Here is a 27,291-nt window from a genome sequence, read left to right on the forward strand (position 1 = left end):
CTCTAATGCATCTTTATCTGTCCATTGTAAATTAGAATCTGTCCCGACATTGACATTAACAACCTGCCAAGAACTCGATGGTATTTATATATTTTCCTTCAATTATGTTAATAAATCCATAAAGAAAGCAAAGCAAGCGCCATGGCCCATAAAGCAGCCTCCAAAATAAAACTCAAGGGGCAATCAGACCATTTAGAGATATGTCCCAGTGCCAGACCCAAACCTAATAACTTATATCTGTAGGTTCGTATATATAATGTGGTCGTCATCGCCAGACGGATGTGAATATGGATGTAGATGTGTCTTTGTCGTGCGGCATTTGCTGTTTGTCGGTTCGTTTAACGTTTTCGAGAGTTTTATGGCCATTGGCCCCGGCCAAACCCCTCCAAAAACCCCCTTCATTCCACCCATTGCCCCCAGCCGACCCCTTAGCAAGTGCATTTTGCGTTGTACCAACCACCGCCTCCTCAACCACCACAATCAAAACACCTTTATGGGTGCCGCGACATTAGCGATAAAATATCTTTGTTAATAAAACAAATTAATGTGCAGAAGAACAACAAAAAACGGAAAGTCACATTTGAGTGGAAAGGCCAAAATTATTTTTGGATTCGCAGCCAAACCTTTTTGTGAAATTTCCCAAGATTATTGCAAAAGTAGATCTATGAATTGTTGTTAAATTTCTTGATTAAAGGTCTTTCAAACACGAACAACGATTACCCATAAACCATTTCTTAATTAATTGGTTCATTTTTGTATTATTTTTAAAGTTTTGGTAAAAGTTTATTTTCAATATACGATCATTGTCCAAAAAAATAGGCATTAATTAACAATGTTATGTATAGCATGGATTAAGGGAATTAAAATAAACAAATTTAAAAGAGTTTCGCTTAAAAACAAATTAAATACAAAAGGAATTTCATTTTGATATAAATCTCGCCCTAGTGAGTGCCTCGAAAACGAAGTGCACAACAAAATGATCGGAACATGCCACAGTAGAATAGGAATAGAGTGTGTATAGAACCACAAGACATATATCAATTGATAAATAATATTCTGACTTGGTTTCTCAGTTCCTTTTACAAGTATTTAGAATAAGAATAGGCATCATTAACCGGGTTTTCAGTTTCAGAAGTAAAAGCGTATAAAAATATATGTTTTTTCATATTGGGTAGCGGATGTTGAATTATTCGATTTTGATACATTGCTGATTCCTGGACTCGTAGAAATTGCTTTACAATATTTAAGTGTCAAACGGTGGCGCTTCGGAAACTATCTCTTTACTATTTTCACAATATATTTTTGTATAAGGTTGGTACTTAAATATAAAGTCAGTTCCTAAATTTAATATACACTTCACCTTTTATAAGTCTAGAATAAATGGATTTACTTAGGTTAAGATGGGAACTTAAATCGGCCAGCCAATCTGTTTACTTAAATATACTCAAATTTTTTGTTTTGTAAATTGCTTTGTGCACACGAATTTCAATTTTAAAAATTTATATCTTATACAAAATGTTATAAGTTATCAACAAATCTATTAAAAATCCAATTAAAATCAAAACTTCTAAAAATTGAACTAACTTTTGGTCAAAATGAACCCACGACTCCTACTTATCAGCAATGTATTTTTTCGAACATCGATCTACGACTAGCCCCCGTCATTTAGTACTTAGTTTTTACTGCTGACCATCCAATCTATCGTTAAATCTTGTGGTCACGTCAATCGAGTTGATATGTAAACAAGGCTACACACACGGATTCACAGATGTACACAACTAATGATCCTAGGCCCTTAGATCGCTACAGATGTCTATTTATATATGTACAGAGGGAAATTGCTTGTTTTATCATTTCTACGCGGAGCCTAGAACCTCATTAAGGATCATCTCGCGGGTCATCAGCTGTCCGTTGGTAACTCGGGTTCGCGAACGACTCCGACTGAGTTGGGCCCTCCGTTCCGCTCCAGCTGGACGCTGTCGCCGGGCCTGTCGGTTGCGCTGACCAAAGGCGGAGCCCGTTTGCAGCGCCTCCAAGAGACTGTCCATCACGCCTTCTTGCGTCTGCGCGGCATCCATGTCAACCACAGCCTTTTTACGCTGCTGCCGCTCCTGTTGCTCCCGTGCCGACTGTTCCCGTGCCTCCTGCAGACGTCGTTTCTTTTCCAGCTCTTCGCGTACACGGACATTGTCGTTGTGTGCCGATTGGAAAGCATCCTTGAAGGTCTTGATGTCCGCAAAGAACTCCTCCATAGTGTATTTGGTGGGATCAAAGGCATAGTACTCGCTGAGATCCTTGTACAGCTTCTCCATTTGCAGCTGCATTTTGCCTGTAATAATATGAAGTTGTTAATTTGTTACAGCCATGCTTTGAATTTGGTAAATCGATTTCTTCCAGAGAATAAAGCTTACCCAGCACATCCACTTGCTGCCTGCATTCCTCGGCAAACTTGCCCATCACCTCGCTAAACTTGTCATCGTCACACTGTGGGACCTTGTTGTTCTGCAGATCAGTTTCCAGATTCTTTACCGCAGAATTCATCTGCCGCATCGCCTTTTGGATGGCATCCATGTTGACCCGCGACGCCCTATTTACATGCGATAGATCGTCGTAGAAGTTGAGGGCATCTGGGAATTTCTTCTCCACCAGATCTGCTAAGTAGTGCAGCAATGTCTGCTTATTATCCGCATCTTTAGTGTTGGACAGCTTAGTTAGATAACTGATCTCAAAGCCAAAAGCGGCCTCGTTCTTGGAGCCCGAGTTCATATAGTTGCCAAGCAGAAGAATAAGTTCCAGGATTTTTGAGAACTTCTTGCTATTTCGCACCTCTTCGCAAGCTGCCGTTCCTGCCACAATATCGGGTTTAATATCCTGCACCATATCCGCATAGGTAAGCTTAAAGTTCAGATTGTGAAGACGCGGAGAAAGACGTTTGATTTCCCCTGAAAATAAGTCACATAAATATATTGCGATTTTTGGAAACATAAAAATATATTCTACTTACCTATCGTGGCAGCGAACTGTTCAATCGGTGGCAGAGGTTCTCCCTTGACCTTAATCTCCTGCAGACGCTTAAGTTGCTCTGGAGGCGGTAGGTACTGAATAAGTTGTTGCAGGATATTGGAAGACAGTATGTCGGTGTCGCAGCGCAGTAAACAAATCTTGATCTGTTCATACGATAGGTGCTTCAGCGATCCTCCCAACATGATAGCCAAATTCTGGGCAGTCTTTGAGTCCAGCACACGCAGATCGACATTTTTCTTGGTCAGCGTCGTTGGCTTGTCCACCGCATCCTTTTGCTCTTTCTTCACGGGTTTGGAGGAGAACTTCACGGCAAGTTCGGCAAGGAAATCATCCTGGGCCAGCTTATCCTCCTGACACTTGACCCAGAAAGCCTTATCAGACATTTTGGCAGGAACAATAGCCTTCCAGTTGGCCCGCTTCATAGGATTCTTGACTTCCCACTTCTTTTTAGGCTTAAGACCATGAGGAAGCACCGGAACCATGGGGCCCATCATCATGGGCGGCGGTGGTGGACCGCCGGGGCGCATCATACCAGGCATGGGTGGCGGCGGTGGGCCTCCCATTCCGGGCATGGGAGGAGGCGGAGGCGGTCCACCAGCCATTCCAGGCATGGGAGGTGGCGGAGGAGGAGGTGGCCCCCACCAGCTCTGCCCGGCATTGGTGGCGGCGGTGGAGGTGGTGGTCCTCCGCCTGGCGGTGGCGGTGGCATGGGTATATTCACTTTGGGTAGCTTGTTGGGCGACGGAGCCGCCACACCATTAGCCTCCATCAGTTTGACCTTCTCCTCAAGATGAGCCGCCTTCGCCTCCGCTTCCTGTTTGGCGCTTTCCAGCTGCTCGATCTTCTTTTCATACTCCTCCGATCGCTTCGACTCCTTGGCCTTGGCCTTCTCCACAATATCGTCCAGCAGCAGAGATGTGTCTATATTGAAGTTCCTGTTCTCGAAGTTCGGATCACAGTAGCCCTTGTGGAAGACAATCTGCGAGATACACTCCTCAATTAGTTGATAATAGGCAGGTCGGAAGTAGAAGTCATCCCTTATATAAAGCAAATGCTGCAAGATGGACAGGAAGTAGGGTTCGGAAGTGGTGTCAGTCACCATGTTTTTGAGCACATCGAAGCAATCCGTAGCATCATCCATATTGAAGGTAACATTATCAAAGCGCTGCACAAACTCCTCGAAGTCGTCCTCACGAATCTCGTTGAAGATCTTAAAGTGCTGCTGCAATGCCTCATTATTGCTTTCCTCCACGATTTTAGTGAACTCATCCAAACGATCGTACAGACCCATCCGCATAATCTCACATCGCAAATGCAGTCGGAAATTTAAGTCCGTGGGGGTATTTGTGAGAGTATTAATGAAAATCAAACTGTGACAAGCCAACTCTCGTTTGGGATCCTGTTGGTCCTGAAACAAAGCATCCACTATGGGTCGGAATCTTTCGCTGGCCTTGAAGGATGTGGCTGCTATTGTGGTAATAGCTCGCAGCACCTTCTCATAGCCATTACGCTCGTAGACAATGCAGAAGGAGGCCAGCAGTTTCAGAGCTTCACACATGGTCTGCGGCTTGCGGGGATCCAGAGATTGTGCCAGCAGCAGCACCACACTATGCTGATCCGGATTGAGCACCACATTCAAGCCCCACGTATTGTTCATGATAGCCTTCAGGCAGCGAATCGCCTCGAACTCAATCTTCTCATAGCTGGCATCCTTCTTTGACTTAGCCAACAGCTTCTCGATTGCCCCAATGCCCGCCACCCCGAATTCCTTGATCCACGAGATCGGATTGCTGGTGAGGGCCACGCGCAAAGATTCCACGCACTGGTACACCTTGTGCGTGCTGTGCTCCCCATTCTGCAGATACTCCACATAGTCTATGGGCTTCTCGAACCGGGAATTGGCGCTACGCTCCAGTGAGTTTTTACCTAGAATAAGAGTAGAATATGAGTAAGTGTAATGGATATCAGTGGGCAAATTAACTGGATAAGAATCAAGCTAATCCCAAGTGGAATTACACATATTACGAGTAGGGTAGCTTATTGAATTTATACCCATTTCCTCGTTTTCATGGTAAGCTAGATTAGATTTATTTCTTTGTTTTGTACAAATACGAGAAATTTGGCTTTAGTAATATAAATTTCAACTTTAGCTTACGAGTACAAAATTGTTAATTTAAACTTGTTTTTATATTTAATATATAGAATGTATTCAATAAAAATTGAAAGTCAATTTTTTTAGTTTACAAACAAACAAAACCATAGTGGTATATTCCACAATACCTCAAGGTTTTTTGTTTAAAAGAAAGAGGTTGTTCCCCGCTAGCAACACCCATGAATTTAGTCATATCATCGCTGATTCATTCGACCCTATCTTTAGTCTATGAAAACGACATACTTTCCCATATTGCTGAATTGTCAGATTGATAAAGAAATCATTTAATTAGAATACCACTCATGAATGTCAACTAACATGACATTTAATCTATAATTAAAATTAGAAAACAAAGTGATTTTAATTTAAATTAAATCAACATTTATAAATATTTTTTTTTATAAATATGGGCAATGCTTTATTTTGATTTAATCATTTATGAGATTCATTTTCATATATGTATGTACCCTCATGTATAGCGTTTAAAAATGTTGTTACTGAACAGTTTTATCTAAAACTTCACCTTAAGAATGTCAGATAAGGGTGTTAAAAGGCAATTAACAAAAGAGAACCTTCAGAGGGACCTTCTGTAAAACCACCCACCCCTTTATTTGATTACCTGCACCACTGACATCATTCAAATTGGCCAAAACCCTGCCCACACTTTATACGATTATCCGTCAAAACCCAACTACGCTAACTGTTTTATTAATTAACTCAAAACGCCAACCGAAGCGTGTTAATGAACAGCTTTGTGTACGAGCATTTTTTGTTGGCCAGTTCATTGTTTGTGTTTTAAATTTAATTTCGCAACAAGTGGTTGGAGGTGGGTTCTGCCACAATAAACACGACCCACAATATAAATATTTACTTCAGTTTCTCTTATTTTTCACTCAAAGTTATTTGCAATCTAAAAGATACGTAGCTCAAGTTTATAGACAAGCATCAGAATTTATTTTCAGCTTGATTTTGTCATAATGTGTTTAACGTTTTCGCATATTTGCATTTTATGGCCGTTCCAAAGTGTAAGGAAAATCACACATAAAGGTTGAGAGAGCAACAACCAAAACTCTCTTTTCTACTACACTGAAATGTAAATGTAAAATCTTGTAACTTGTTAAAAACAATTTTTGTAATTATAACAATAGTACTATAGTGTATATATAGAGACTATACCTATATATGTTTTTATAAACAAAAAATATAATAAATGACACCAGCCAAAAAATAAAAGTAAAATGTAAAATTATTTTCTGTGTACATTTGCCTTCTACTAGTCTATCTCTGTTTCGCATTCGCAATGCACTGCTTATACAATAAAAAGAACGAAGCGCTAAATAAAAAAATCATTTTCTCACTGTCACTTGACGTAATTTAAATTGTATAATATGCATGGTAAAGAAAATTTCAATGTCTTTGCATTCTCATTTTTTGCCGCTCGACTTTTGACACGCATTCGTTCGAATACTATAGCACTTGGTATGACTTGATAAAACGGGGAGAAGATAGTCCGAGGTTGTGGCGCAATTAACCGTTACAAACGATAAGAGAAACTTTGATTCTACGCTTTTCAAGACTGATAATGGACCATGGGCCGATGGGCTGATGTGGAATTAACTGGAGCGAAACGCCAAGAATGAAGCTGAAAGCTGAGTTAGCAATGAAATATGCTCAAGATATAGCTGGCGATGTGGTACACTGATAATTACATCGAGTGGTACAGTAGAGTACCCCTAGTACTAATCTGGTTCAATTGAGGAAGTATTTATGACTGGAGAATTTTTATAAAAAAATATTATGTAATAAACTGGCTTATCAATAACCAGTTTTCCATATTTCTAAAGGAAATACATATATTTATTAAATGGGAATTATATTCCAATTAAATCATACATATGTGTAAAGAATTAGTTGCAAATTATTAAAGTCACTATTAGTTTATATTTTACAAGAATATTCCTTCTTAAAATGGTTTTGGAAAGAAAAAATACATTAATAATAGGAAATACAGTTGAAACACACAATAAATTATTAAAATAAATTGCTTATAAACTGAGTGGTTAGAAAATTGTATTTTTGTAATCATCTTTAAGTTAATATAATTTACATTTCAACACTATAATTCTCAATTACTTATAGCTATCTTCGTCAGTAAACAGTTACAAAATGACACACTAAGCTGCTCATTCTTAAAACATTGAAATTTTAACCACTTAAAAACTTAAGTATTTTTAAAATGATCTAAAAGATCGTTGACATCACAGCTATCAATACGAATAATTGTCAACAAATTAAAAAATAACGACAACCCTCGGGATAGCGGTATGTGATAAGAGAACCAATAAAGCGGAACATGGGCAAAAGCAAATTGGCAACTAAATAAAAACGGTAAGCAAACAAAAGCGAAAATTCGCAGACACACGCACACCGCTAAAAAGCAAAGCACACAGATACACGTACCGTTACCTGCTAATCTTATCAGAAATGGAATGCAATATACCCCGGGAATAAGGCAAAAACAAAGAAGGGTAAACAGTCATCCAACTTGGTTGCACGAAAATCGATTGTCTGATGTTTTTATACCCTTGCAGTGAGATTTATTAGCTTGGCAACTGGTTTGTAACTTAGAGATATGGATGAACCTATAAAATAAGGAACCATTAATTCGAAGGTGTCTTCAGTTTTTAATATTCATAACTTAGTAGTTTTTAACGATAGGTGAATACAACTTTAGAGTTTGTCGTTTATCACAATAATAATACGAAATCTCAAAAATAATCTGGCTGAAAAGTTTTTACTTTAATAACTATAATTTATGATTATTTTTAAAACTTTTGTAGCTTTAATGTTGTCATTATTGGCAAAAACATTTTCATTTTAGCTGCTAAGGGTACAGAATCATCGACTTGTTTTCCTTTTTTTTATATATTTTGTTACCTTTTAAGTGCCACATAATCATCTTTTGCCGCTCCTCCTTGGATTTAGCCAACAGGGGCTCCCTCTTATCCTTGGGTATGTTCATATCCTCTATGATCTCCAGGAATTTAGCATCCAGCTCTGCAACGGTCAGCTGCTGGATATACTGCTCAAAATCTTCCACGCCCGGCACCACATAATTATCCGCTGATACTGGTCGTCCGCCATGGGTTAAGGTTCCACTGCTGACCGTTCCACCTTTGGATTTTGAGGGCCTTCCAAACAGACTATCCAAGAGCCCGCCACCCGTGGATTTGGTTTTCTCGTGACGAGACATTCTGCAAAGAAAACAAATAAATTAAGTTTATTTTTAATATTTTTTTAAGCGAAAATCCTAACCCCAGCTTTTTGAGACGCATTTCGGTGAACAACTAAAAGAAAACTAAACAAAGGCCACTAAGGGTTTTTGAGACATGCGCAGTTTTTAGTATTTTTGGGGAGACAACATGCCCAGCTGTTTTTTGTTTACAGTTGGCCGAGAACTGAACAGACCGCGATTTATAATGGGCTTCCAACGAATGCATCCAATCGATGGATGGGAGGTGGTCGATCATTATCAGCTTTCGTTTATTTACAATTATCTGGGGTGCCCATAATGCCGATTCAGCCTCAACGGAGTGTGGAATTTTCAATTAACACTTACATAATGAGGAGATGAAGGGACCGATAGCACTGCTTCTTTAAAAGTGAGATCTTGGAAACTTGACATAATGATTTTAGATACAAATATCGAAAGGTATTCAACTAAATGCTCTTCTTTTTATCTTTTAAAGGATATTTACCAGCTCCAAAAATTAATTTATTAAAAATATTTATAAAATCCCTACTAGTCTCTAAAAACTACAATTACCTGCTGTGAGCTATTCAAAACATTCGAAGCGTGAAAACGGCTGGTTAAAATCATAAACAAAAGGCTCAAAGATAAATCAAGCAATTTGGACAAATTCATTAATAATGCGCACTAAATTTACAAAATGATGCGATAATCGCGGCAAGCCATAATAGGAAATGGCACGAAATTCGGTGAGCAAAATATAGAATTAAGTAGAGAGAGAACGGTTAAAATATATGCTTGATGAGTGATTCATTTGGCCAGGCCGAAATGCAGGCCGTTAGCATTTGAATTGCCTTCTACTGAAGGATGCGGTGGGAACAAGCTTTAGCTTTTGCGTTAGCTTTGGCCAACGCATCTAATGAATCACTAATGGAATCACAGCGGCTAACAGCAGCTGGAGTGGCAAAAAACAGCAAAATAAAAAAGGCAAACGAGCAACAGGTTTTGCAAACGCTTCTTGCTCGCTGCACGGAAAACAATTATAAGTTTAATTGACTTAGTTTTTAACGCCTAAAATATAATTGTAACTCTGTAGGATAGCACAGAAATATACATATATAGACAATTATTGCTCTGTTTTTATTGAAAGTATATAAAAATTAATATGATATTTTTCAGCAAATAAATTAGAATGCATTTATTTATATTGAGAGTAATTATAACAAAATTAATGATTTTGTTTCGAGAGTTTTACAGAAATATTCAAACATGCAAGCTTTAAACTAATAAGATAACATCTATTTGGAAAAGGAAAACGATAAGATGACTTTTGATTGGAAGAACAAAAAATGAGATGGAGATATTAAATAACATGATTAAAAATAATTGATTTTAAAACAATATTCAAGTAAAATAATCAAATCTAATTAAATCATTAAATAAAATACAATGAAATAAAAATAATTAGTTATTAAAATTATAAAATCTAATCTTGGTAATGGAATTTTCTGAATATAATAATAATTTTTCCAAAAATATTAACATTAAAAATTGTGATTAGGAAATTTGAAGTTATTCATGAAGGATTTTTATTTAACTTTCAACTGAAATGTACATTTTTCAAGGATATTTTTTTTTAAGTGTGACGAATGGGCGTGCCAACTGTCGGCAAATCATTTACAATGGTCGGCTAGAGAAATCAAATTTAATATTTATTGTGACTCCGCAAAAGGCCAATTGTGAATGAAGTGGTGTGTGTGTGGGAAGAGGAGAACGAGGATAGAAAGGGGAAAGAGTTGAGCGACAAGTTCAAGCAGGGCAACAATTTCTTTTCAGGTCGCTAATACACATAAGCATGTGCGGAGGAAATGCTTTCAACAAGATTTCTTTGGCCAAAGAATTTACAGCAATTGCCTCTTTCTCTATTTTGTTTACATGCACTGCATCTCTTTCTCTCGTCTGTCCCCCTCTCCCTCTCATAAATGCATTAGTGTGTGTGCATGTCTGCTGCAACTGCGAAAATGTAAACAAGTATAAAAACTTCTAATAACCGCCTGGAATTCCAAGAAACGAAGCGAGAATTGGTAAAAATGCGCTCACCTTCGTTTTGATATCTATGTCGCCTGCTCACTTTTGATTTTTTTCGGTGGTTTACGTCATAAGACCAGAAAAATAATGGCTTGCCACTCTCACACACACACACAAGCTAACTCGCGATCAAACGGCTTTTGTTGTGGTTGTTGTTTTTGGTCTCTGGCTTTTTGTTTGTTTTATTGCGCGGCGCTGGCACAAAAAATAACAAGCTGCGCGCAAACACTTTTCTGCTCTTTGACTTTAGTTTTTCTTTCAGTGTATAATTTCTTACTCATTTAGTTGTTGCTTTTGGTTTTGCCTTTGCTTTTTGCCACTTGTTGCTTTGCTGCCGCGGATTAAACATCAAATACAATCGGCTATCCGGCTTTTTTGCTATGCACACACTTGTCTGTTTCGTTGCAGGCCACTTGGCATGCAGATCGCTGGCTTTTCGCGGCCGTATATCGCAAAAAATTAAATCTTTTAACACAAGCGTTTCGCTCAGCGCGTTGATCGGAGTCAGTGTGACCGTGGCGGGATCGTTTAACAATACCACAGGGGATGAGAAGAAATATACTAAGAAATACCTCACATTATCCGTTAAGGGATTTTAGCACAGACTCGATCCAGACCTAAAACTACAAAATTTTAAAGTTCCTAAAACATTTCATTTTCTTAAACTATTATTATTATCTAAATTGGAAAATAGGTTATTTAGTTTTTAACACACCATATGTGGTTGTCTTAAAATGAATATATACAAAAATATTGGGTTAGTTTGTACAATCTTCCGAAATGGTATTATATTTACTTTGGTCTTCTGGGTCTTGTCAATGAGAGATATCAATTTTGTATTAATGTTTAATTCAATTAAAAGGTGCTATAAAAACAAAATGGTATTACAAAATAAATTATTAAGATCAGTTGGCAGCACTTTATCATCCATCAGCTGATCTAAAAATTCAGACAGGGCGACAGCCCTACCAGCTGTGTCTTGTGTATTTGGTTCATTTCGGTCGAAAGTATTTTTTATCCTGGATATGCGTCAAAATTAAGTGGAATGCAACGTGAAAGGGACTCCTCCGGCTCGCACGCCCGCAAGGGCAACCGGCCACCAGGACTCAGGGGCAAGGAAATCGGCCTTTATTATCGCAATCTATCTCGGCAGCGAAAAATGGGTGCGGACCCCAAAGAGCCGGAAATCCGCCTGGGCTGCAAAGTCAGTGTGCCCGGCGGTGTTCTTTCACGTGTCAAGGAGTTCATGGTGGACTACAGCCGAGCACCGGCCAGGGAAAACTCCGATGTGGATGCCCAGTTTCAGCGGCAGTTTCGACACCTTCTGAGCGTAAACTTTGAAGAATTCGTTGCGGAGACGAAGGAGAAAAATGAAGGAGTTGATTTCGCCAACCCCAAGCTGGACGAAAAGCTACTGCAGGAGCTGGAGAACCGCCAGCAGGGGGAAAAGTTCAGGAAACGTTGGGCGGCACGCCAAAAACTGCCCACCATGAAATACGCCGAGGAGATTGTCCAGGCTGTGCGGGAAAACCAGGTTATCCTGATTGTAGGCAGCACCGGATGTGGCAAAACCACGCAGGTGCCCCAAATCCTCCTGGACGATGCAATCTCCCGGGGCTGCGCCTCATCGTGCCGCATTGTTTGCACTCAGCCACGAAGGATTTCGGCCATAACCATTGCCGAGTGGGTTAGCTACGAGCGCTGCGAGAGTCTGGGCAACTCGGTGGGCTATCAGATTCGTCTGGAGAGCCGAAAGGCGCGCGATAGAGCGTCCATCACCTACTGCACCACGGGAGTGCTGCTGCAACAGCTTCAGTCCGATCCACTGATGCACAATCTAAGTGTGCTGATCCTGGATGAAATACACGAACGCAGCGTAGAAACCGATCTTTTGATGGGTCTTCTAAAGGTTATCCTGCCCCATAGACCCCAATTGAAGGTGATCCTGATGAGCGCCACTGTGCGGGAACAGGATTTCTGCGACTACTTCGAAAACTGTCCAATGTTCCGCATCGAAGGAGTGATGTTTCCCGTGCAGATGCTCTACTTGGAGGATGTCCTTGCCAAAACGAACTACCAGTTTCAACAATCCCGCGATCGCCGTCCCAAGCGCGATCGTCCTGAGCGCCGGATGATGCATGAGGCGATGATAGGACCTTATCTGAGGCGCATCAGGCACTTGTACGACAGCCACGTGCTGGAGAAGTTGCGACTGCCGGAGTCTGAAGGTTGCGAGGACATTGATTTTATAGCCGATCTGGTATACTACATCTGTGAAAATGAGCCGGAGGGTGCCATTTTGGTTTTCCTGCCGGGCTATGATAAAATCTCGCAGCTGTACAATCTCCTGGAAAGACCAAAATCTCCAAAAGGCCAACGATGGCAGGATCAAATAGCTGTCTTCCCACTACATTCCCTAATGCAATCGGCGGAACAGCAGACTGTGTTCCGACGTCCGCCGGCGGGCAAACGGAAGGTTATCATCTCGACAATCATTGCCGAAACATCGGTGACCATCGATGATGTGGTCTATGTAATAAACTCTGGCCGGACGAAGGCCACCAATTATGACATCGAGACGAACATACAGACTCTGGAGGAGGTCTGGGTGACCAAGGCGAATACGCAACAAAGGAAAGGTAGAGCAGGTCGAGTCCGGCCAGGGGTTTGCTATAATCTGTTTACCCGCGCTAGGGAGGATCTAATGGCGGATATTCCAACGCCGGAGATACTACGCTCCAAGCTGGAATCCATAATATTGAGCCTCAAGCTGTTGCACATCGATAATCCGTATCGGTTCTTGCAAACCCTAATTAATCCCCCCAATCCCGAGGCCATCAAGTTGGGAGTGGACCTGCTGATGCGGTGAGTTAAATAGATTACTCCTTGACAAACCCTGCTAATGTACTTATTATTTGAATCAGCATTGAGGCTCTGGACAAGTCGGGCATCCTCACTCCTCTGGGCATGCACCTAGCCAAGCTCCCCATCGATCCGCAGATGGGCAAAATGATACTGATGTCGGCTCTCTTTTGTTGCCTGGATCCCATCACTTCGGCAGCGGCTGCTCTGTCGTTTAAGTCTCCTTTTTACGCGCCATTGGGCCAAGAGAGTCGAGTGGACGAGATCAAGCGGAGGATGGCCCGTAATATGCGTAGTGACCACCTTTTGGTGCACAACACAATTATAGACTACCGAGAAAGTCGCTATGCGCATGCCGAACGTGACTTTTGCTATAAGAATTTTCTCAGCTCTATGACACTGCAGCAGCTGGAGAGGATGAAGAACCAGTTTAGTGAACTGCTCTACAACTACAAGTGAGATTGTCAAGAGGTTTACTTAATTAGTTGCCTGATTTCTTTATGATTTTCTGTATCCATAGGTTTCTAACATCCTCAAACTGCAAAGATACCGCATCCAACATGAATTCCGGAAAGATTCCCTTGTTGAGGGCCATTATTGGAGCAGGTCTTTATCCCAATATGGCGCACCTGAGGTAACTAGTATGGAAACACAATAACAACGTGAAACGTATATATATTTATCTGCAGAAAGTCGCGACAGATTAAAAACCGAGTGCGTGCTATTCACACCATGGCAACGGATGATGGACGCCGTGTGAACTTCCATCCCTCCTCGGTTAACTGTGGCGAGAGTGGCTTCGATTCGGATTACTTTGTCTACTTCCAGCGGCAGAAGTCCACCGATCTCTACTTGCTCGACTCCACAATGGTGTTTCCCATGGCGCTGATTATTTTTGGCGATGGCGTAGAGGCGGGAGTTACCCAAAATACGCCGTACTTATGCGTGGCCAAGACTTATTAGTGAGTTCAACAAATGTTTGCTTAAATTTGTAGTAAACCTAATTCATTTTCTTAGCTTTAAGTGTAATCAAGAAACTGCCGATGTTGTTCTAGAGCTGCGTAGCAACTTGGAGAAACTGCTGCTCAAAAAAGCACTATATCCAGCGCCCATCGAAGAGAATGGTTATGAAAAGCAGTTGATCAAGTCAGTAAAATTTTTTAAAATGTCCCAACGTAATTATTATTTTCCTTCTTCCGCAGAGCCATTGAATTACTTCTCTCGCTAGACGAAAGACTTTGCGAGGACATTTCCTCGGATGAAATTGATGACATCTAATCTGCCTCATTAGCCTGGTGTTTTTGTTTATTGTTTAGCTCACGAAATAAGTCATCTTCGTGTGTTATTCTTATAGCAAAACATTGTATATGTTAATAATAAATTATACATGCAAACTAGTGATGCAATAACAAAATTTCTTGGTAAATTCATCCATCTAGTCATCCTCCAGGAGAGCGAACACGTTGCGGGATCTTGGAGGATCCTCCTCGAAGGCACACTCGTCCTCATCTGCATTGGTCTCGTCATTGGAGCTGTCCTCATCTTCGTCATCGCTGTCAGCAGCTAAAATGAGTTTTTTATATTTATGTTAAAATTGAAGTTCTAAATTGTTTTAAATACTCACTATCTGAGCAGACCGAGGAGGTGTCGCCATTGGTCTCACTTTCCGGCTCCTCCAGCTCAACCTGCTGGTACTTCTTGACCTCTACAAGATCGGGATGTTGGAGCCAGTGATCACGCCGCTCCTCGAATCCCGGTGGATAGAACTGGAGTACCAGCAGCTGTTGACCGGCCAGGCACATGCGAAGGATGTGATTGGCAGCCCGATAGCGATCCGGCCTGGCCGCCTTGGCGGTAAGAAATCCTCTCTTATAAGCCCAGGCATCGGAAATGGCCACCGCAGACCACTCGTCGTAGTCCTCGGGCAGGTGGAGCCTTAAAAGCTGCGGTAGATTCATATGCTCACCGAGGAACTTCAGGGAGCGATAAGGAACAGCCAGTTGGGAGATTGGGAAACTGCCAAGCAGCACTTGGAGGCTTTTGGGAGTACTTGAAGGAAAGACTAGACCGGGACAATCGCACAGGCGGACCAGTGGGGTGAGGAAAATGGTCTGAAAGTGCTTCGTGTGTCCAGGCGTGCGACTCACGCTGACCACTTTGCGTCCTTTTAGGGCGTTGATCAGCGAGGACTTGCCGACATTTGGGAAACCAATGCAGCCAATGGTCAGTACGCCACTGTGATACTTCACATGCTCGTGAGGAGTGGTGTCGATGCTGCTGCTTATCTTAAGCTCACCCTCCACGGCCGTTGCCAGATCATCCAGGATTTCAAGCTGATCGCTGCGCATGTCCTCGCGAATCTTCTGTTCCCAGGCCGTCAGATCCACCTCCTCCTGCACGTAGCGTTGGCATTCTTTATAGATGTTATACACCCCCTCCATGCTTCTGCGATGCGCCTGCGGTCCACGCTGGCTTCCTTTACGGGATCGCGGCAGATACGATGCAAAGAGCACCACCGGCAGATGGGGGTAGTGGTCGCGGAAATACTGCCGCCAGGCCACTACCACTTGTGGCTCCACTAGATCCACTTTGTTAAACACCACAATAGCATGCTTCTTGAGAGTATTGATGATGTAGTCGTAGAGTGAGGGGGGAAACATCAGAGTGGCATAGCGCACATCCACAATGATGAGCAGGATATCCGAGAACTCCAGGACGCGCCACAGCTGGCGCCAGGTTTCCAAGTTTAGTTCGAATAGGGAGAGTTCCTTGGAATCACCAGCACGCTGCTTCTTTTGCAGGTCGTCCACGTATTCCTGGAAAATTATACAAGATTAATTATGAATTTAATTTTGAAGTTTTAACGCTATCAATACGTAAATTAAATTCATGGCTTATAAAATTAAGTAAATTAAATTAGCTTTTTATTTAATTTTATACTCGCAAGGGTATATAAACAACCGAAGTAAACTTGAGAAACTTCTTCAACGAGAAATCATTCTCGTTTGGATTAGTAACAACTTTTGACATGACCTACCTTAAAATACCGATTCTCAGTGCGATCAAGTTGCTCTTTGGAGTTTTCGATTTTCCAGGGCGGTCGCACTGGAAAGTCGCAACCGGCGAAATACCGGTCGTCCAATTCCCGCTCCTTGGAACTCAGAACTTCCAGAGGTTTGAAGCCCTCCTGCTTCATCTGCTCGAGTTCCTTCTTGCCCTCCTGGTAGAACTGGAGGTTATAGCGATTTACGTTCTTGTTTCGATTTCCTCCGCGAGCGAAAGGCTGTTCCATGAGTTTCCTTGTCGTTTCAGGCACATCGCTATCTTCGTAAGATTCCTGAGTGCTCCTCAAATATTTGGGCGGACCTGCCGGCGTAACATTGTTAGTCATCCGCTCGTTTTTCCATCCGTCCTCCCCTTTTTTACAGGTGGCCACAATGTTTTCTCACCTTTTGTGTTCCGCTTTTGCAGCATCTGGTCCTTCTTCTTCTTGCCGCTGAAGGCCACCTTGCGCCGTTGCTGTGGCATTGTTTTTGGGTCGAATCCTGGTCTAACTTCCGGTCAATTTTGTTTTGTCTAGCGCTAGCAAATTTGTAAGTTGCAGTAATTGGGATTGAATGTTGTTGCGGCTTTTCCCTTCTGCGAATTAAACGTTTCGGACAAGTTGGCATTACCAGATGCCCAAACAGGGCTGTCGAGCTTTGGAAAGTTCGATAGTTGAGTCACGACAATCACACAGCGGGTCATCTACAATTCCCCAAATCGCAGATATGTTTATTTTTTGGTTCATCTTCTGCAGCCCCAATACATTTCATTTTAATTAATTTTTAATTCAAATATTTTCGATATCAGTGCTTTTGTGATTTTCTCTGATCACGAATAAGTAATAAAAGCTTTGACAAGTTGGCAGCCCTGACACAATGGCGTTCAAAGTGCATTTACTTGCCTTCTTACTTTTCAGTTAAAAACCCATTGAAAAATGCCGTTAAAAGGCATTAAAGTGCTGGAATTCGTGGGTTTAGCTCCGGGACCATTATGTGGCAAGATCCTGAACGATTTTGGGGCCACCGTCACCCGAATCGATAAGGTAAACATTAGGCTCGTTAAAACAGATTTTTAAATTTACTTATTTTAATCAGGTTCTTGATAATCCATTGGACGTACTGCAGCAGGGAAAACGCACAATAAGCGTGGATCTGAAGAATATAAAGGGTCAGCAATTGGTGCGCCGGTTGGCCCATAAATGCGATATCCTCATCGAGCCTTTTAGACCGGGAGTTATGGAGAAACTTAATTTGGGTCCTTTTGAGTTATGTAAAGCGAATCCCCGCCTGATTTACGCCCGTCTCACGGGATTTGGCCAGAACGGAAGATTGGCACCACGGGCGGGTCATGATATCAACTATGCCGCCATATCGGGAGTGCTTTCCATGTTGGGCAGGCGTGATGAGAAGGCCACTCCACCCATTAACCTACTGGCAGATTTCGCGGGCGGCAGTGTGATGTGCTCCCTGGGCATTTGTCTCGCCCTCTTGGAGCGCCACAATTCCGGAAGGGGTCAAGTGGTAGATGCCTCCATGGTGGAAGGAGCTGCTTATGTGGCCAGTTGGCTTTTTATGTCCCGGAATCTAGAAATATGGGGACGAGAGCGGGGTGACAACCTCATCGATGGTGGGTCATATTTCTATGATACCTACAAAACCAAAGACGGTCTCTACATGTCAGTCGGCGCCCTAGAACCGCAGTTCTTTGAGCTTCTGAGACAGCGTTTGCAACTCCCAGATGATCTCTCCCAATTTGGTGAGGAGCATCAGGATCGTGGAAGGAGGCTTCTCACAGAAGCCTTTTTAACCAAAACCCAAGCGGAATGGTCACAGATCTTTGAGGATGTGGACTCTTGTGTCTATCCCGTGCTGGACTACCGGGAGGTTCATAAGCACGACCACAATAAGGAGAGGGAATCATTTGAGGTTATTCAGGGAACGCCTGTTCCACGTCCAGCTCCACTTCTAAGTAGAACTCCTGGAAAGTTGCCCAAGGCAACTGATAATAAGCAGCTGGGCAGCCTAATCGAAGAACTGGACCTTAAGCCCCAGGAATTAAAAGACTTACTAGACTCGGGAGTACTAACACTTCCGGAGAAGGCCAAACTTTAAAAGATGTATCCTCACATTAAATAAAACACATTGATTTTTGTTGCTCTTGCATTCAAAATTCTTTTATTCTCGCTCTTGCACACAGACACATTTTACATTTGCTAAAATTTCGCGTACAAACTATCAGTCATACAATTTGTTTCGGAACAGTTAGGCCGCGCTTTGATATTCAGAGGGGGGTGTGTATTTAGTTATTGATAATACAGCATACTACATAACGTAACATAATTGATTCTCTCCTATCGCAACCGTGGGTCAATGTTCTCTCGCGCATTCCTACTTACTGACTAAATTAGGATTAACTAGCATACCGAGTAGCACATACATATACTAGATTTAATTCGGCGTAAGCACCGCGCGTCAGCTTCACCAATTTTTTTTTGTATATTTAAGATAATCCATTATAATGTTCATATGTACGTAGGTGTAATGAGTTGCTTGTAATGTGGATGTTGTAAATTTCACTAGTTGGCGTTTGGTGTGTGGTATTGTTCTAGTGTACGTAGTGTATAGTCCTGCGTAAAGTAATCCTTGTGAGTCCTTAAGTAAGTTGTAGGGTTGTGTTGTTGTTGTATGTATATATAGTAAGTCTCAGTTCTCAGTATAAAATCAGTACCATATGTTACGTTTTCAATTTATTTTTAGTTCACACTTGCAATTGTGCATTTATTTGTAATCCTTTAAATGTTTACAAAAAAATATCATTTCTCTGCTGCGCGGGGTGCTTTGGTTACATTATATATATCCACACAAGACTCATACAGCACACTTCATACAGATGATCGAATCACAGGCAAAGTTACAGTTGCGTTTTAAGTTTATTTATTTTTTAAGCTTAGATCAGACGACGAACACTCGAACACAAGGCAAGAGTTGAAGGGCAAGCCCATTGAAAACCCTTTAGTTTACACAGTGGAGTGTCCAAAAAGTGGGTCCACTATTACTTTTTTATTAGAGCTTGCCTTTCAACCATTTACCATCCATTATATTGGCTTACTCTAGTGACATTAAATCATTTCTTAACAGCTAGATGAAACAAACTTAAAAGTCCCTCAAATTTAGCGATTTTGTATTCGTTTTTTGGAATGGTAACATACAAATTTTCTCAGTCACAGTTTCACGCACTCCTACTGTTTATAAAAGTGGGAAATGTAAGTATGTATAAAAGGTAGAAATTTGTGCTAAATGATTTGAGTGTCTTGTATTAGTTTGTTGGTGATTTCTTCTAGATATACTCTTCTTCTTTCATCATCAGTCACTCTCATAAACAACCATGGTCAATCATCACATAATTCATCATCATCATTCAATGCACAAGTGTCATCATCATTATATTCAGCACCAAGCTTCATACTCAATCAACACACCTGTGAAAAAGAAGGTTGAAAAATGTGATTATTAGCAGTTATTATGATGCATTATTTCGATTCTTTTAGATATGCTATTTAATATTGGTAAAGTGATTACAAAAATTCCAGCCATCACTTACATTTCGCATACCACAGCCATGAACGTTCATGTTCCTTTAGGCGTTGCTCAGCTTTTGATTTCCGAAGATTCAGTCATTCATCTTTATCAGCCGCATCCGATCATTCATAGCTAATATTAATGTTTATCTAATTAATTTTGGCAATTTCATGTCTCCTTTTAGTGTGCGCAATACAAGTTGCCATTTCAAAATGAATATTTTTGATATGTTCAAATCTGATAAAACAATATTAAATTTTTGTTTTTAAATAACCCCTTTCTCTTGGACGGCTGTTCGATACCTTATTGCAAAACGAGACAATAATTACCAATGAATGTTATTTTTTTATTGAAATGACAACTTGTTGAGCTAAAGAATTCCTTTGAAGAAGAGCAAAAATGTGGTTGAAGCTTAGTTAAAGGAATTCTCGGTTACAATTTTGACATTTCTGAACAGTATTCGTATTATATGTGCGCTTATACATAGATTAGTTCACAATAGTTCACTTCATTCCAGTTTTCACTTGTTCTTAGTATATTTAAATGTTGTGAAAAGATTTTAAACGGTTAGTTTCGACTTCATTTTTATCCTCTATTTGCTTTTCATCGTTCACAGTCGCGTCTTTTTCGTAAGGTAGTTTCTGGTTATGTTTTTTGTATGGTTTGTTATGATAAAATAACTAAATGAAGTATGTGTCGTTGTTTTGTCCTATTAAGCTGTCATGTAATGTCTTTATGCGCGTTCTACAATTCTATGTAAGTATGATTTTCACGGTGGCCAGACATTTATTTTAAGATTTAAAATCCATTCTTATGGCGTCAAAAAGTCTGTTCGGAAAATGTAGTAATTAATTTTTCGAAATTAAATATTTTGACACATTTCGGAACGATTTTAAATCACAAAATTTTTTGTCTAGCACCTCTGTTATTTATGTTTTGTTGTATACCCTGGTCCGTTGCGTATTTTGTTTTAGTATCTTGCGTTTACCTAATATATATATTAATTATACATGTGTTGTGTGTGCTGCAGGTAGTTGCTTGGTTGTTGTTTTTTTTCTGTTTTGTTTGTTTCTCGTTGCTTTTCACCCCATTTTCATTTTAATAAAACATAAAATAAAGTGAGATGCAAATTAAGCGTCATTGATTGGAATTAATGAGAGCACACATAATCGTATACACAAAAATAAAATAATTTCATGTTCTTGTGGGCTTGAGCATGACTGATTTAAACATTGGTATATATTCTGGATTTCGATTCGCTGTTTGTTCTTTAATGGGTGTTTTTGAAGTTGGGTTTTGAAACAGTCATGCCCGCCGCTTTGTACGTCCCTAAGTCAATTCGTATTTCGTTTTTTAGTTGCTAGGTTGGTTTCTCAGTCGTCTTTAAGTGTTTTACATTTAGTTTCGTTTCGTTTGCTTGTAAATTTAAATTCAAATCCGTTTAAAATCTTTTTGATTTGCTGTTTTGCTTACGTCTAAAATCATTCGTTTCGTTTCACTAGACAAATTCTTACGCTTAATTCATAATATCACACAACACGCCGATACACACGCGCGCCAAAGAAAAAGGAAGTCTTCGTCCATTTTCGTGGGGTTTCTCGCAATCACATAATACCATTTTTCAGAGTTCCTCTCAAGCATTCATCACAGTGTAACTATAGGCATAGAGGGTAAGGTGTCGGACAACAGGCACGCTGACTTTTAGATAATACATACTCGCTCTCAGCCATATGTTTCATTCCATCACATTCGGTTCACACTCAAGACATTCATTCTTATTTTTTTATATTTTTTTTGTTGGGCTAGTGAGGATTGTAGGATAGATACATTAATTCTTATAACTTAAAGTGTGGTTCTTACAGCCGCTACTAGTTAATGTTTCCAAAGAGGTGCAATGCATTTAATATGTTCTACTTGTTGACGCAATTGTTTTCTACCGATTTTTACAATTAAATTTAAATTTCACATAATTTTATATAACAGCTTCGTAAGCTTTTTGGTAATGCTTAAAATCGGGCTACTAAATCGCCGGATTCCGTAGCAATCCCAAATCAAGGCTGCCCTTAAAGCCGGATTTTTATAAATGTCATAATTCCATGAAGAGATAATTATCAATGTTTTAGTCAATGGGCAGCCTATTTTTGGGCTTGCTTTACCAAGCGAGGACAATGGATTAATGGGTAAATAAACTCACACGAAGATTAACGGGCCTTAATTAAAGTATTGGGTCGAAACAAAGGTTCGGTTTTGCTCTTAAAACTATTGGGGTTTTATAAACAATTTTTCTTAGCATTTACACGTTGCACAGCAACAATAGATCGGACAAACAAACTTAGCAGATAGAATCTTTTTATCAGAGAATTCGGACTGGACTGCAAAAATAGAGAAATTAAATAAAATTAAAATTAAATAAAAAACTAATAGCCATCATTAGCAGGTTGTGTCGATTTTCGTTGCGATATCTATACGATTCTTTAAACATTGCCTTTCCCAAAAATCGACTCAGCCCAATTCACCATTCATTCGCTGATGAAATACAGAATGAGAACTCAGTGTACTTACCAGTTTGGATGCATAACATTCAATCTTGAGGGTCTGGTGGAAAGCAGGGAAACATTAACCTCTAGCAGGCGATCTACTGCGTGATAACCTGGCTATTAATCTTCTTAATCTCCTTTACTGCCCAAGTACACAGCATCTTAGTGCGCTGTCCCTTGGAGCGCTTGCCTTCGGCAAGGAAGTGGGTAATGATCGCATCGTCCAGAAGCGGGTACAGACGCGGTCCGAAGGAGGTGCACAGATCGCCAATGAATCCTGCGGCACTGGCCATCATCGAGTCCGAAACGTCGCCTTCCTGAGCAATGCGCTTGATAAAGGATATAATGTGCATCAGATGGGGCTCCATGTGTGCCACGTCGGGATGAGCTGTCTGATCCACGCCCTTGAGGCCCTGGATAATGCCAGTGTAGGCTTCGAGAACGCTCTCGCGCAGCTCGTTGATATATTCATTCATGTCGAAATTATTGGCATCCGTCTGCAAAAAAAATTATAAATATGAAAGATCCACATTCCAAATCTCAATGGGGTATTTAAAAACACTCACCTGGAGATTGGACGCGGCTCGCAACATGTCTAGAACCACGCTTAGATATTTAAGGAAGTGGCTTCCAATGCTCAAAGCTATGTCCCCAAAGGCAGATAGGATTTGAGGCTTAACGCTGCGATGTAAAGTCGGTTCTGCCAGGTTGTTCATCAACACAGACATTATCTCATCGGAGTAGGGAACCATTAAGTCCTTAAGGGCGCGGAATATGTCGCCGGTGAGTCCGACAGAGGCACAGCAGACCTGGTACTCCTGGTGATTCTTCAGGCCCATGACTAGGAAGTCCTTAAAAGCGGGCATGTATTTGGCGAACTGCACACCCAAAAGTTCCACCAGTGTGGAAACTGCAAGGAAAGCATCTTCCTGCACACCACCAGATTTTCCAGCACTCGAATTAAACATGGTCAGCAGGGCGGTCATGATAGCATCTGAAATTTGGGGCGCATCCCTCTCGTGGACCTTTCTCAAAACACTTTGCAGAGTGGCGCACAGAAGCGATTGCAAATCGTTGAACTGATGCCGATCGCTGTGGTTGTTTATCTGCGTTTCCATCTGCATCACCTGATTCAACCGCTCCAGAATCACCAGTGTAGTGCGCTGCACCACTAAATAGCAATCCAAGGGTGAGTTCTTAATCATATCCATGAGTGCTTCATAGGCAGCTCCCCGCAAATTGGCCTGAGCTCCATCCGATCGATCGGTGGTCTCCAGGAGCTGAGTAATGATGTACTCAAAGTACGGGGACAGGGCGTAGGTCTCCGGGGTCTCGCCCTCGGTGGTGACCGCTGCCTCGTAGGCGGCATCAGACAGACCAATGAAGGCCCAACAAACATTAGCTGCCACGCGGGGCTCCGACTTTAAGCTCTTTACGAAGCACTCAAGCAATGTCTGAAGATATGTCTTGTTAATGGCCGCTTCAGGAATGATCTAAAACAAAAAAAGAAAGGAAAACGTTTAGTTTAATTGAGCAATAGTGTAATAGAGGCAAGACTTTTAGAGATATGTACCGAAAATGGTATAATTTTGTTATATCATAGTCTAGTATATTCTTATAAAAAAGCTATTGAAATAATCTTTTTATACTTACATCGCAGATGCGTCCGAAGGTCCAAGCCGTGGTGTCGCGCACAATAACACTGGAGTCGTACATCAGCCGAATAAGCGTGGGCATGGCCTGCTCTACGAGCGGCTTCAGCGTGTTGGTCTCCAACCCATTTAGCACCGAGCCGAAAGTCATCACTGCAGCGTCCCGGAAGCGCCAGTTGGGCGACTCGATGTTCTCCTTGATGAAGGGCAACACATGCGGCACGATCTCATCCTCGCAGCAGGTGGCCAGCACCATAAGACATACGGAGGAGGCCTTTGCCGGGCTCCAGGTGTCCTCGTCGTCGCACTCGTCCTGCTTGGTCAGCTTCTCGACGAGCACAGGCGTAAGGAATTGCAGGGCACCGCGAGCATAATGCTTAGATACTCTTTGCGGAGCCCTGCCCTGGTCAGTGGCCTCCTGACTCTCGATGGCCAAATCGATTTCCTCGTCGCAGACGTTCGACCAGAACTCGATGCCCTGCAGTGCCACCGCATCGTTTTCCGCCTTCATGGCCGCCAAAGTGATCGGGAACAGAGCCTGTGCCATGTAAGGTTCCATGAACTGGTAGTAGAGGGTCAAAACCTTCACCAGACACTGGAGGGCGGCCACGCAGATCTGCGAGTCCTGGCACTGAGTGGCCTCGCACACCACCTCCATGATGAAGTTGCGCTCCATCTCCTTCTCAAAGTTCGACTTGGTAAACTCTAGAGAGTTGTGAAGTGCCGTAGTGGCCGCCAAACGGACATGATTGCTCGGCTCCAACTTCCTCATGCCGTGGATAATGGCAGTGAGAACGTCGTTGGACTGATTCTCCAGCACACCGAATCGAATGTCTTGGCAGATGTAGCCAATCGCCTCCAGCGCCGCCTCCCGATGCATCTCGCTGGATCCCTCGCTAACCACCTTGTTTACTAGCGTCTGGATGAGCATGGCCCAGCGGTTCATCGGCAGCTCGATCACGGCCACATAGGCCACGCACTGGGCGGCGCAGGAGGGACGCGTGTTCTCGGTACCCAAAGCGGCCAAGATCTGCAAGGATATCGGAGTTAGTCGGAGTCCATATTGGATATATTTTTCTAGTGTTTGTATTCCTAAGAATATTTGACTATATGACTCACGTTGTTCTTTATCAACTCGCGGATCTCGCTGGGAAACTGATGCCATCGCTCCTGGTACTGTTGGCTGATCTTCTCGTCCTTGCTGGTCAGGTGATTCTTCAGCTGGAGACCGGCTGCCATTCGGGCCACTGCGCTGTTTGTCGTGTTCACCAGGATCTCCGACAACGCCTTTAGGAACTCGGGCAGATTTGTGGCCGCCGCCTGCTCCAGAAAGTTCTTCGCCGATAGCAGTTCATTTTTGTCTGAAATGTTTAATTAATTTAGTTATTTTCTCTCTTCTACTCCAATTTTATTTCCAATTAGGTTGATGATATTGAACTCCCCCAATACGAAATTTTGGGTAGTTTGTTTGGCTTAACAGAGAAATTATAGATATAAAAAATGCATGTCAATTCGTTGAATAATATAAAATTTTAGGACGAATTAACAAATGATAGCTTAATTCCATAGCTCATATTTATGTATTGATAAGTTTAAAGATCAGAGAAAAATTGTTCGGTCTCGCAATGTGTTATCTTTCGAGTTCGCATAAAGTTTTAAGTCATAGTTTATCGGCAACCGGAAGAACTGTTCGCCAAACATACGATGCGGACTCCGAAGCGACGGCTCTCTGAACCCTATTCTTTGTGAGGTTATGGCGTTCGTGGCCGTGGTTTATAAATCCTTAATTGTAGGAGCGCATTATATGCGCGAATACATATAGACATCGGAATATGTATAAATGCACATGTGTGCGAAGGCCCCTAGCAACCAAACATATGCGAGAAGCGCCTATATTGCAACCCTGCGCAACATATAACGCGCGTCCCTCCCGCCACTCGAAGAAAAGGAAATTTCAAGACCGGGGGAGTACAACCATATACTAAGTGTGTACATAAAACTCACCTGGCGACACCGTCTTCTCCAAAATGGCAATCAATTGCATGGCGATATCGGAAGTCATTTTTGCGCTCTTTTTTCTTCTTCTCTATATATATTTTACTTCACTTTCCGTTTCTTTTTGCAGGTCGTGCGTCTGTGTAGGTGATGGAATTTTTGCGTAATTACTAGGCAATACTAGTCTATCGGCTGTAGGGGTTAAAATAAAAGGAATTAAAGTTAATATGAAACTTTAAAGATTTATAAATTTCTTTTTACTGGTTGCAACACCTTGAACGTCACAAGAATTGATTTTTTCGCGCACACCTCTACACACACTCTTAAGAAAACTCCACATGCTACTCACGTTTTGTTGTTGTCTCCTCTGGAACGGTAAAAAAGCAAGGTTTGTGTACAGTAGATTTAATTAGTTATATTTATTATAAGCTTACTTAAAGCTCACACAATTTATTTCTTGCTTTTTCGGAGAAGGGCAATATATTATATTTCTTGTGGTCGCTGTGAGTTGAGTGCGAACTAGAGCTGGAAAAACACCGATACATCTTTCGATTTTTTTTACCACAAGATACTAAAACATACCAATTATTAGGAAAATGCTTTCGCTTCCCCAAAGACTTAACGGTTGTGTTTGAATTATTCGGTTGTATCGAAGATATTTCTAAAAATAAACCAACAGGAAAACAACTCAATATTCTTAGATTATAAATATTTTGACATAAAACTGGGAGGTACAAATGTTTTGGAAGAATACATCAAGTCTAAGCCTTTAAAAAAAGAGAAACTTAAGGAGTTCACAAGAAATATTTTTAACGCCCTGTGCGAACCATAAAAAGTGTTACATTTTTATTTGTTAGCAATAGGTTAACAGGGGGATTGTCTTCTGAAACTCCTCCATATGTATATATTCTTTGAATTTAATTACGTTTTATTTAAATTAAAGCCTTTACTAAATATATAAAAATTCCGTTAAGCTTGAATATTTAAATTTCCAGCTTGGACTATTTCGTTTTTCGTTCTTTCTTTTCTTGGAAACGCTGCAAAACACGTAAAAATTAAAATAATTCGGTTTTTAGACTAGTTTATTTAATGATATTAATATTAATTA

General features: G+C 41.2%; 5 protein-coding genes across 5 annotated transcripts; 2 read left to right on the forward strand and 3 right to left on the reverse strand.

Moving 5' to 3' along the window:
• Positions 1-756: 756 nt before the first annotated feature.
• On the reverse strand, positions 757-8,548 carry LOC108042316 (protein diaphanous). The gene is given in 6 exon segments (XM_017120532.2): positions 757-2,329; positions 2,412-2,942; positions 3,005-3,664; positions 3,667-4,950; positions 8,114-8,430; positions 8,492-8,548. Coding segments are annotated over 6 exon segments (3,285 nt in total). The 5' UTR covers positions 8,512-8,548; the 3' UTR covers positions 757-1,856.
• Positions 8,549-11,472: 2,924 nt separating this feature from the next.
• LOC108042319 (ATP-dependent DNA/RNA helicase DHX36) lies at positions 11,473-14,790 on the forward strand. The gene is made up of 6 exons (XM_017120538.2): positions 11,473-13,379; positions 13,439-13,831; positions 13,897-14,010; positions 14,066-14,338; positions 14,394-14,522; positions 14,579-14,790. Exons 1-6 carry the CDS (start codon positions 11,560-11,562, stop codon positions 14,652-14,654), a joined length of 2,805 nt encoding a protein of 934 aa, XP_016976027.1. The 5' UTR covers positions 11,473-11,559; the 3' UTR covers positions 14,655-14,790.
• On the reverse strand, positions 14,664-17,034 carry LOC108042320 (guanine nucleotide-binding protein-like 1). Its single transcript, XM_017120539.2, has 4 exons — positions 16,826-17,034; positions 16,414-16,742; positions 15,001-16,192; positions 14,664-14,939 (listed from the first exon to the last, which is right to left on the reverse strand). The coding sequence occupies exons 1-4, from the start codon at positions 16,902-16,904 to the stop codon at positions 14,812-14,814; spliced, it is 1,728 nt and encodes a 575-aa protein (XP_016976028.1). The 5' UTR covers positions 16,905-17,034; the 3' UTR covers positions 14,664-14,811.
• A 259-nt stretch (positions 17,035-17,293) lies between these two features.
• LOC108042313 (alpha-methylacyl-CoA racemase) lies at positions 17,294-18,583 on the forward strand. Its single transcript, XM_017120529.1, has 2 exons — positions 17,294-17,463; positions 17,516-18,583. Exons 1-2 carry the CDS (start codon positions 17,356-17,358, stop codon positions 18,530-18,532), a joined length of 1,125 nt encoding a protein of 374 aa, XP_016976018.1. The 5' UTR covers positions 17,294-17,355; the 3' UTR covers positions 18,533-18,583.
• Positions 18,584-21,767: 3,184 nt separating this feature from the next.
• LOC108042312 (importin subunit beta) lies at positions 21,768-26,789 on the reverse strand. Its single transcript, XM_017120527.2, has 9 exons — positions 26,766-26,789; positions 26,618-26,708; positions 26,533-26,550; positions 26,193-26,375; positions 25,308-25,549; positions 24,190-25,218; positions 23,103-24,029; positions 22,562-23,033; positions 21,768-22,371 (listed from the first exon to the last, which is right to left on the reverse strand). The coding sequence occupies exons 4-8, from the start codon at positions 26,248-26,250 to the stop codon at positions 22,635-22,637; spliced, it is 2,655 nt and encodes an 884-aa protein (XP_016976016.1). The 5' UTR covers positions 26,251-26,375; positions 26,533-26,550; positions 26,618-26,708; positions 26,766-26,789; the 3' UTR covers positions 21,768-22,371; positions 22,562-22,634.
• Between the last annotated feature and the right edge of the window lie 502 nt (positions 26,790-27,291).

This window comes from Drosophila rhopaloa, unplaced genomic scaffold, assembly GCF_018152115.1.
Source record: "Drosophila rhopaloa isolate 14029-0021.01 unplaced genomic scaffold, ASM1815211v1 contig_2, whole genome shotgun sequence".
In the NCBI taxonomy this organism is placed as follows: domain Eukaryota; kingdom Metazoa; phylum Arthropoda; class Insecta; order Diptera; family Drosophilidae; genus Drosophila; species Drosophila rhopaloa.

What these genes read in the sequence shown, in the direction of transcription:
- LOC108042319 (XM_017120538.2), top strand. Translation starts at nt 11,560, where the DNA reads ATGCAACGTGAAAGGGACTCCTCCGGCTCGCACGCCCGCAAGGGCAAC. An exon ending in TGCGTGGCCAAGACTTATTA is followed by an intron (nt 14,339 to 14,393) that starts GTGAGTTCAACA and finishes TCATTTTCTTAG; the next exon opens with CTTTAAGTGTAATCAAGAAA. An exon ending in TATGAAAAGCAGTTGATCAA is followed by an intron (nt 14,523 to 14,578) that starts GTCAGTAAAATT and finishes CTTCTTCCGCAG; the next exon opens with AGCCATTGAATTACTTCTCT.
- LOC108042320 (XM_017120539.2), bottom strand. Translation starts at nt 16,904, where the DNA reads ATGCCACAGCAACGGCGCAAGGTGGCCTTCAGCGGCAAGAAGAAGAAG. An exon ending in CTGAGAATCGGTATTTTAAG is followed by an intron (nt 16,193 to 16,413) that starts GTAGGTCATGTC and finishes ATAATTTTCCAG; the next exon opens with GAATACGTGGACGACCTGCA. An exon ending in CTCCTCGGTCTGCTCAGATA is followed by an intron (nt 14,940 to 15,000) that starts GTGAGTATTTAA and finishes AACTCATTTTAG; the next exon opens with CTGCTGACAGCGATGACGAA.
- LOC108042313 (XM_017120529.1), top strand. Translation starts at nt 17,356, where the DNA reads ATGCCGTTAAAAGGCATTAAAGTGCTGGAATTCGTGGGTTTAGCTCCG. An exon ending in CCGTCACCCGAATCGATAAG is followed by an intron (nt 17,464 to 17,515) that starts GTAAACATTAGG and finishes TATTTTAATCAG; the next exon opens with GTTCTTGATAATCCATTGGA.
- LOC108042312 (XM_017120527.2), bottom strand. Translation starts at nt 26,250, where the DNA reads ATGACTTCCGATATCGCCATGCAATTGATTGCCATTTTGGAGAAGACG. An exon ending in GGAGAAGACGGTGTCGCCAG is followed by an intron (nt 25,550 to 26,192) that starts GTGAGTTTTATG and finishes TAAACATTTCAG; the next exon opens with ACAAAAATGAACTGCTATCG. An exon ending in CCTTCGGACGCATCTGCGAT is followed by an intron (nt 24,030 to 24,189) that starts GTAAGTATAAAA and finishes TTTTTGTTTTAG; the next exon opens with ATCATTCCTGAAGCGGCCAT.